The 9765-nt window shown below is 41.2% G+C and overlaps 2 protein-coding genes across 7 annotated transcripts; one reads left to right on the top strand and one right to left on the bottom strand.

Moving 5' to 3' along the window:
• The first annotated feature begins 800 nt into the window (after positions 1-800).
• On the top strand, positions 801-3334 carry LOC139821507 (JNK1/MAPK8-associated membrane protein). 6 transcript variants are annotated; one of them, XM_071792575.1, is made up of 6 exons: positions 1143-1168; positions 1249-1375; positions 1465-1593; positions 1706-2183; positions 2365-2534; positions 2614-3334. In XM_071792575.1, exons 4-6 carry the CDS (start codon positions 1738-1740, stop codon positions 2904-2906), a joined length of 909 nt encoding a protein of 302 aa, XP_071648676.1. In that variant the 5' UTR covers positions 1143-1168; positions 1249-1375; positions 1465-1593; positions 1706-1737; the 3' UTR covers positions 2907-3334. The 6 variants fall into 6 exon arrangements, with proteins under 6 accessions (XP_071648670.1, XP_071648671.1, XP_071648673.1 ...); XM_071792569.1 differs by lacking the exon at positions 1465-1593 and having other exon boundaries at positions 801-1168; positions 1249-1368; XM_071792570.1 differs by lacking the exon at positions 1465-1593 and having other exon boundaries at positions 1019-1176; positions 1249-1368.
• Positions 3335-3393: 59 nt separating this feature from the next.
• Cd98hc (CD98 heavy chain) lies at positions 3394-7965 on the bottom strand. Its single transcript, XM_071792562.1, has 9 exons — positions 7663-7965; positions 6340-6703; positions 5994-6247; positions 5784-5909; positions 5463-5689; positions 5199-5379; positions 4859-5085; positions 3914-4063; positions 3394-3826 (listed from the first exon to the last, which is right to left on the bottom strand). The coding sequence occupies exons 1-9, from the start codon at positions 7948-7950 to the stop codon at positions 3748-3750; spliced, it is 1896 nt and encodes a 631-aa protein (XP_071648663.1). The 5' UTR covers positions 7951-7965; the 3' UTR covers positions 3394-3747.
• Positions 7966-9765: the final 1800 nt, after the last annotated feature.

The raw sequence follows: 9765 nt of genomic DNA, 5'->3' as shown, positions 1-9765 counted from the left end.
AGACGGCCGAGCGTCGACGAAGACGCACGAGCGCGGCAGGTGGCGGCGGCGTCGCCGGCGATCAACTTTTTCACGGCGCGCCCGCCGCCGGTGGCGGCGCGCTCGACCAATCGCGGGCCGCCGTCGCGCGGACGCCGCGCCGCCGCCAATGGCGCGCTCGCGCTCGCGATCGATGCGCGCGCGCGCGCGGCGCGCACGGAAGGTGGCGCGACGTGCGAGGACTCGATCGTTAATGACGAATCACGTCGTCGCTTCACGGATGCGCGTACTGACGTATACTGACGGCTTCGATCTCTCTCTCTTCCTTTCTTTCTCTTTCTCTCGCGAATTTTCGATCCGTTCAATCTCGACGAATTTGCGAATTATTTGAAATCACGACGACGAACTTGAAAGATGTAAACGAGATTCTCATTCCTATATAAATAAGATTCTCCAATTCTCTCTTGAAAAATTAAACGTTAGCAGAAATTTTTTTGTTAAAATCGTAGAAATTTGTTGAATTATATAAAAATCAACGTTTCGATTAAAATATCATGTATATGTATTGCAAAAATTATTATTGTGATAAAGCCGCATTGCAAGAAACTTTTTATTTAAGCATGGAATGTGGATAACATTTTATGATTTTTTTGAAATTATATTCTGAGTGATTTGGAAATTAGTTCCTTATTACGAAAATACAGTTTGCATTTTTTTCGCCGACGACGCGCGCGAGCCTTTTCGGTGCCGTCAGTGCCGTGATGGATAATGCATCACTCGACACACCGCATATCGGAAGACACGCATATACGTGTGTGCAAAATGTCAAGTGTCCCCCGCGCGAGAGTTTTTACCTCTATTATAATTAATATAAGACTCCTTAATTAGTACAACGGTTTTAGCGATAATTATAACGCGTTGTAGCGTCGGGGCGACCTCAAAGGTCTCTCGTCTAAACAAATGCACAATTAATTTTATAAATAACTCGCCTCCCTTGCGTCACTTGTCGTCGATTCTCACCGTAATTCCATAAATATACGCGCGAGCGTGACTTCACCGACCGGGGAGACGGCGCGTTTCTCGCGGTGATCGACGCTCGTGCCAGATGCCGTCCCTCTCGCCAGAGTTGACAGATTGACACTATTGACAGCTGACAGCGTGTTCGGGTCGTTTGAAGCACGAAGAAAAGGTATGTATGTACGTAGACTGGTACGTACACTTGTTTGTACACGAAGTAGTCAATAAAAAAAATACATCTTTGTCGTGCAGCATTGAGAGGTTCCCAACGAGCGAACAACAAGTGCGATTATTGAGGAACACGAAACTACGTTCCTCGAATGACAGAGGAAAGCGAAGTCTGTGAGATTCGATACGAAAGGAAGAAAGGAGGTAAAGGGTAGTATTTCGTTTTCGACGGATATAATTGAAGGAAGAAAGAGAGGAATGATCCTCGAGCATGTAGCACGTGGATCTAATCTGTTTTAGCATACAAAGAATACAAAGCGAGCCAAGGTGATCAATGCGAGTGCATCGTACAATGTATGGAAGCTGACGGAAAGAGGGGAATTCAAAACATTCAGTTGCATGTTGCATGAGGATCCGTAGGGGAACCTGGTAAAATTATTTAGTTATATCAAAAGGGTCTAAGACCAGAGATCTGTTTGTAACCACGTTATGTCCGTGTTAATATAAATTCGCTCAAGCCAAAGATGCTTCTAACTTTTAGGAGAGCTTTCTCGAGGAAAGCAGAGTGACACCATGAATGTCCTCGCGCGCTGTCCCGGATTGTATTGCGGCAGAGAGCTGCTGTCGGATGGGAATTGGAGCGATTGCGGCGCTTGTCCGCGCGGCTTCCGCACCAACGCGTCGTCGGCGTGCGAGCCCTGTGAGGATGCGCCCATGTTCTACGACTGGCTCTACCTAGGCTTCATGGCCCTCCTGGCCCTGGTGTTGCACTGGTTCTGCATCGACATGGTTGCCATGCGTCGTAATATACCCAAGGAGGTGATCGCCCTTCACCTGTCTGCCTTGTTCGAGGTGGTCCTGGCATGCCTTATAGTCCTGCAGCTGACGGATCCCATCGGGACGTTCAACGTCAAGTCGTGCAAGGCGAACAAATTGTCGGACTGGTACACTCTGCTGCATAATCCGAATCCGAATTACGAAGCGACCTTACACTGCACGCAAGAGGCAGTTTATCCGTTGTTAGTATTAGATAAAAATATAAAGCTTTTATTTGAACCTCTAGAGATTGTAATGCATTTCACTTGGCATAGAAATAGATTAGAATTTTTACACATTTAGTGAAAACTATTATATTCTGTTGTTAGCTCTATCAGAATGTATCATATTGGTATCTTTAATTTATATTACTTTACGATGCAGATACACCATGGTTTTCGTCTTCTACGCCTTAGGAATAGTCCTCATGCTATTGATAAGGCCACTAATAGCCAGGAAATTTTTGCCGAAACAGGGCAAGTTCTCAATTTACGCAGCGTTGTACTTCTATCCAATCCTCGCGTTGCTCCACGCCGTGGGAGGAGGTCTAATATGTATGTCGTAATATATACTCTATAGAGTGCCTTAAAGGACATTTGCTAATTGCTAATTATATATTGTTCTCTTTTGCAGATTACTCTTTCCCGTATATCACCATTATCCTGTCGGTGCTCTCGAATGCGGCGCATTTCGCGTTCAAACTGAATCAAACGGTAAAATCGTTGCTGTTGAGCTCCGTCTCGGATATAAAAAACGTGATAGTAATTTTGGGCCATTGGTTGCTGCACGGATACGGCGTGATAGCGGTCGCGACTCTTCGCGGAATCAGCATACATCCCGCGATGTTAGCCCTAGTTGTGTTACCCGCTCTGTTTTACATTATAACGGCGAGATTCACCGATCCACACAAGCTCCATATCGAATGAATCTTCCAAGCCAGAGTTCGGCGAGAAATGAACTTTTGGGCCGATTTTCGGCTGGCTCCGCCTAAAGCTCGGCCTACCTGCGCGCGGGACGACGAGGCAAGGGAAATAGCGTTAGGCGGAGCCAGCTGAAAATCGGTCGAAAGCGCCAAGTTCTCGCCGAGCTCTGTTCCAAAAGCAAATCTCATGTACATACTGTTTCCCATATCTAAGGATTAACATATTTAGGCTGTGTATTTATTATGTAATAAAAACAAAATCTTGCGCACATGCGGGTGAAAGCACATGGGATTCTTTTAATAAAAGAATTTTCGTTCAATAGTCATGCAATTAGAAAGCACATGGGATTCTTTTAATAAAAGAATTTTCGTTCAATAGTCATGCAATTAAAAAGCACATGGGATTCTTTTAATAAAAGAATTTTCGTTCAATAGTCATGCAATAGCGTGGTGCCCCTCCCGCCTCCCCTTCCAGAAAGAAGTTACAAATCTTTGTATTTGATGCTTGCTATATATTTTTTCATTACACGTACGGACATTGAGATACATTTCTTTTTGTTGCACACACAGGTATATGATTCAAATAAAACATATTTTCTTCACACTATGCTTTGTTTCAACATACAAATAAATCAGATAAGTTTCAGCATAAATAATGATCCAAGTGATTTCACATTTTTAGGACCTCTAGCTTCCATCTATATTGCCGTTAATTTGAATTTCGATACAACTCGATTCTAATCTTTTTTATATCAACCTTGATTTCCTTTAGTTTTGTATATTGAAGAAAGAAATGCAATCGTATATAGCCGATTGCTCTCGCATTTAAATTCTTTTGGATCGATTTAAGACTCCTTCGGTACAAATGTTAAAATCAGTGTGCTTTTCGGTGATATGGGCACAGCATCCGACGGTAATTTCGTCCTGAAAAAGCGATAAAGTTTCCATATTAAATTAAATTATTGAACATAAAAGATACGAGATTTTTGCAGATCGTGAAAATCTCCTTACTTCATTAATTCCGTATTTTGGTCATAGTTGGGACTATGCGCGACCACGTTGATTTCTTCCGATATCCGCGGTATTCCGGACAGGTTGATGACGGCTGGTTCGTCTCCTGTCTGATACGCCACGAGATATCCGGGATTGCCACTTTTTACCCTACAAATTTAATTTACGTATTTATTGATATACTTTCGGACTTTATTCAAGCAAAAGCAAAACATTTCAAAGCATATGTACGATACGAAGTGTAAGCTACACAGTATCATGTACAGCTGTTAGTTGGTTTTATTGTATTTTTTTGCATGCAGTTAAGTTTTTATTGCAAAGCGTAATCGCGATATGTTAGTACGTAGACTCACCAACTCCTGTGTTGCATACAAGGAAGCGTGGAACAAGGAAAATTAATCTTTGGTTAGTCTATTGTATTTATTATGCGCCCAAAGCATTTTTTTAATTAGCCCCCATTTTTTAATTCTTAACGTCAAAAATGTTTAGAGGAGTTTTAGTCGTCTGTTACGAAGCGGTACTTTGTACGAGGTGAAATCAAGCGATAGATGTATCGCCGAAAGCACCGTGAGAACACGGGCCGAGACGTTTAAGGATAACTCGACGTTAGTCAATTGTGTGCGTAAGGATGAATTCAATTATCCAATTAAAACCCACCTCCTTCATTCATGCGCATAGAGAGTATACCGTTAATCTTTCTTACGTATAAATCAAACCACTTGGATAGAAAAAACATTGAAAAGCAATCTAAACGACTAATTTTCAAAGTTAATTAATCGATAGTTGATAGTTAACAATATATATTATATTAATTTGTTGCCCAACGCTTCTAAAAGTGGTTCGCGAATGAATATTTAACTTTTGTTAAAACGCACATAAATTTGTAAAGTCAATGATTACAGCACATTGATATATTTTTTTTTAATAAATCGTCACGAAGCTTACCTCGCGTATACGAGGACAGTCCCGTTTACTATTCTGAGAGTCGTATTCCCGTGAAGGAACGTTAGACTACTTCGGGCACTCGACAAGGTTGCGAACGCATCCTTCGCGGACATGACGTCCTCTTCTCGAAGAATCGGCGTGCCCGGTAGTAACATGGTCATTAACACGATACTATCGGCGACGTCTTTAGGCATGCGTTGCCTCAAGGAACGCTGTTTGCCATTCACCTACGATTGAAATACATACAAAGTTTACAAAGTTAAAAATTTAAAATTACATAGTAAAAATTAGTGTCATCTTTAAAACCATATGTAATGAAAATTAATTTTGTTACACTTACATTCCACGCAGGCCACGGCGTGACGGCAAGCCATTGCGATATACTTTTACGCAAGTCCGTCGCGTTTATGCTCGCGTTGGCATTAGTGAGGAAGTGCGAACTCTGCGGTAGATCAATCGTCGTCTTTTCGTTATAAACTTGCAAGATGTCCGCGCCAATGTCATCTTGCAACGCAAACAACCTGTAAATAACAATATACGTGAGCTGATATATAGATAGCACGCACATAATCGCGAAGCTACGGTACAAAGGAAGCGAACGTACCCTTTGCCAGCAGTTTCGTTGCGAACCACTTCTTGCCATTTCGACAATACCGCAGCGTTCTCCGAACGATCGCGCGTGTGAACGTGCACTAGCGACTGATAACTGTTCGGTTCTACGGGAAGAATGCTCCTGGATTCGTCGCGCAGCTCCGGATCTTCCGTCAGATACTGCGTGTTTGCCAAGCGAAAACCGCTAATGCCTAATTTCAGCCAGTGAGTCAAGACGTCCTTAAATGAAGAATAGGACGATGAGATATGTAAATATATAAATTCAGACGGGATAAATCGGTCGGCTAAAAATAAAGCTGCAAGAGAGACCTACTTTAAATTCTGTCACCACTGCCGGGTTGGTGTAATTCAGATCAGGTTGCGACTTGTTGAACTGATGAAGGTAATATTGACGCCTTTGTTCGTTCCATTCCCACGCGGATCCGCCGTACACGCTCAACTGCAAAAGTATATTTCAAGTTTAGTACGCGTCATTCCTTTTCTACGTCAGAAAATTACTTGTCGGAGAGAAGTATGGACTGACCCAATTATTCGGAGGATTTCGTCTTTCTTTTCCACCGTCAGAACCGATTATTCCATCAGCCCAGACGTAATAGGACGTGAATGGCTCCTGTCTCAGTACAGATTTTTTAAACCACGAATGCTCCACGGAGGAATGGTTGGGATCCAACTCCAAAAAGATTTGTTGGTCCTTCTCCTTTGCCACTTTAACGAAATTTTCCAAATCGCTGATGTTTCCCAAATTCGGCTTGATGGCTTTAAAATCTATGGTTCCTCCTGTAAAAATTAAGAATATCAAAATATAATTAATCGAGATTACAATTAATATAACATATTCTGAGAAGGTAAACATTCGAGTCTGTGCGTACCGTTCGCGCTTTCCTTCACCAAGGACGAGAGAGATATGGCCCTGATATGTTGACTTTTCAAATCGTCCAGTATATCCAAGTTGAGATTATATTCCGAGACGTCCAATTCAACAATTGCGCTCTCCTCCCACAGTTTCTTCGGCTCAGGAGCGGCGCATTTTGGCGCCATCACGATGATCGCTATGGCACCGGCCAACATGGCTGCCCATATCAGCCAGAAGACGATGAACAAGGCCCATCTCAATTTCACCCAGAATGGATCGTTTGCAAATTTCATCAATTCCTCCTTCCCCATTCCAGATAGCACCGCCTTCACCATCTCGATGTCGATCTTGGCGTCGCCATTCTCCGAGATAAACTTCACCTGTTCAAAGAAGCGTACACTTTGAAGTTGACTCGAGTAAGAGAATTACAAGACAGTTCATAATATAATTATAGACATATCAGACCAATATGGTAACTAATTGTCAAGATATTAAATATAAAAAAAATATATATGCAAATATATGTATAATACATAATTAATGTTAATGCCGAGTGTTCCGAAAGGTGATACTCGTATTTTTTTACAAGTTTATCATTTCTTTTTCGCGACAAACGAAGAATATATGTCGCCATAAGGCAGATAAAAATTCAAATTCAAGGCATCATTGTTTACTTATCAAAGCTGACGAGGATTAAACGTGTAAATTATGGAAGCTAATATCTCCATGCTGCATATCTACCAGACACATTTTAGAATAAGTTAAAAAAAAAACTCGGGTCACATGATGATGCAACTTGCTCGGGACTTGCGTACATTCCACTCATTCCAGATTTAATCGACCCATCTTCCTTTACCGTTCACAGCTGTCGAAACAGTACAATACGCCTCGCTCTTGCTACGATCCAATAAATCCGAATAAAAAAAATCGTGTGGTTTTTTTAAATCGCATTAAGATAATCCGGTATACTGTTCCATAAGGGCGCATAGAAACATAGGTCATTGTCCGTCTCCGGGGGCGATCGATCGCTCGCACAATGGCGAGATAGGCGTGTCCGTGAGCCAAAGGGAGCTAACAAAAGGCAAGACCGTTCCCGTGGTCCCGTCTCGACGTGACGTCTGCAAAACGGCGGATTGAGGTTAACCGATTAACGGACGGAGCTCGGATCTCAACCTTTCCTTTCCAGGGGAAACTCGAGACGTCCAAATGCGTTCGGGAGAGCCTCGCGCGGAAGATGAAAAAGCGCGGGCGAGACAGCCGGCTTTTTTATCTTCGCAAAATTTGGGGATCTCGAGGCGGAGGGGAGTCGAGAGACGAGGTCCACGAAGAAGAGCCTCACCTCGGTGGCCTTCTCGTCCTTCTCCTCCTTCTCGATCGCGATCTTCGCGGCGCTGTCCTCCTTCAGCATCCGCTCCTGCGCGTCCTGATCCAGATCCTCGCCATTCTGCTTGCCCATGACGACGACGGCGTTATTGTCCGGGTGTTGCTGCTGATCGTTACGGTGCTCGGTCGCAAGAATCTCCCCCGACCTGAACGTAGCAACGACTGGCGATGGCGACGGCGTCCCCTCTGCGGCCGCGGCCGCGGCCGCGGCGCCGATCAAATCGCGTGCTCTCCCCCTCTCCATGACGCGCGAATCACGTAACGCCGGGGGCATTACCCTCTCGACATTAGACCCTCAACCCCCTGCAAATTATCTTGATTATCAATTACTACGTTTACGCGAGCGTTACTTCTGTAGTAACTTAATTACGATAATTCGCTCGTTTACGCGGAGTAAATTGTCGGAAGTTAAGTACTACAAAATCCCGTTTACGCGAAGAAATTATCGATCGTAAGTTACTACAGAAGTAACACTCGCGTAAACGTAGTAAATGAGACCCTGATTCTTTAACTCTTATTAACATCAGAATCGTTATTATTATGTTGTCGTTGCGTAGGTATACACTGGAAACAAAATTATTTGCAAGAAAATATAGATTTCTTTGAATTTTTCTATATTCTGATGAAAAAATTTCTCATATTTTAGATTAAAATTTTAGATTTATGAAAAATTCTGAAAAAATATGTAAAATTTCTCAGATACTTTCAAAAACAATTGAATAAGGATTTTAAATTGAATAATAAAAATCTGAAATATTTTATTATTATTTTGTTTGTTTTTCTGAAAAACGTTTCAATTCGTGTAAAAAGAATCTAAAAAATTCTCAAAAAGTCAACAATTAGATAAATCATAGAATTAGTATTATGCGCGCAATATGATCTTTTACATGGACACTTAATAAGTGAACATGCAGATAAATTAACCGAAGAAGAAAGGAATGAAACAATTTTCCATTGTTCTTTCACATTATATATACGATATTAATGATGTACCTTGTCAGCTTTCGGTCTACCGCACTCTCGTCTCGCTAGATAAAATTCACACTATGTGTATCCACCGATGCGCGAAAAAAGAGTGGCATGTAAGGTCGAAAATTCTGGTCAAAAATGCGAAAAGAACAAAGTCAGCGGAATCCGCAATTAACGAGGATATTCGTTCGGGACTGTCGCAAGACCAGGACCGCGTTCGTTTCGATTCGACCTGGGTTCCCCGAGTGCGAAGCTTTAATCGCCTTGACTTGAATATTTATCTTTGCTGTAAATGTGTAAATAATATAAATAACCCTGTTTAAAATAATAGATACAATATAATCAGACTACATTGTATTACATTCAATTTCAATGTAAATGAATAAAAACCTTATTAATTTACATTGAAATTGAATGTAATATAATGTAATCTGATCATATTGTATCTATTATTTTAAACAGGAAAGACATTATAGTAATTAGTAATATATGATAATAATAATTTACTAACTTCGTACAGAAATGGACTTAGTTTTTACCATTTTTTCTTAACACACTCATACCATCCATACCATATATATTTACTACCTTTGTATAATAATAATAATAATCTCTTTCTCTCCAATTTCCTCAACTATTTCCTTTTATCTTACCTATAATTGCTCGTTCCATATACTCTTTCACACATTTTTTCTTTATTCCTAATTCCTTAAAAACTAATCTTGTACACACTTCTCTACGTAATGATGACTTTATATACAATCTTGCCGTTGCCCACAAAATACATATTTCTCCCCTCCTCCCACATTATCAAATTTCAATCTTATCATCAATGCTCACTATCTCTCCTATTCATCTTGTCTAAATTTTTCCATCTTTAGATACTGATCAGTCCATCCAGTTTCACATACAATCCCTTATACTTTTTATCATATCTAGACTCGATTATCTTCTTTTCTTCCATTAAAGCATTACTAATCTAACAATGACGACCCGATTTGTTAAGTTTTATCTTCAAGCCCTTTCCTCTCCAGTTTTGCAATCTTTCAGTCTTCAACGCGTCATTTGGCAATCTTAAAATTTTAAATTT

This window comes from Temnothorax longispinosus, chromosome 11, assembly GCF_030848805.1.
Source record: "Temnothorax longispinosus isolate EJ_2023e chromosome 11, Tlon_JGU_v1, whole genome shotgun sequence".
NCBI lineage: Eukaryota > Metazoa > Arthropoda > Insecta > Hymenoptera > Formicidae > Temnothorax > Temnothorax longispinosus.
This window is presented reverse-complemented; position numbering and strand designations above follow the sequence as displayed.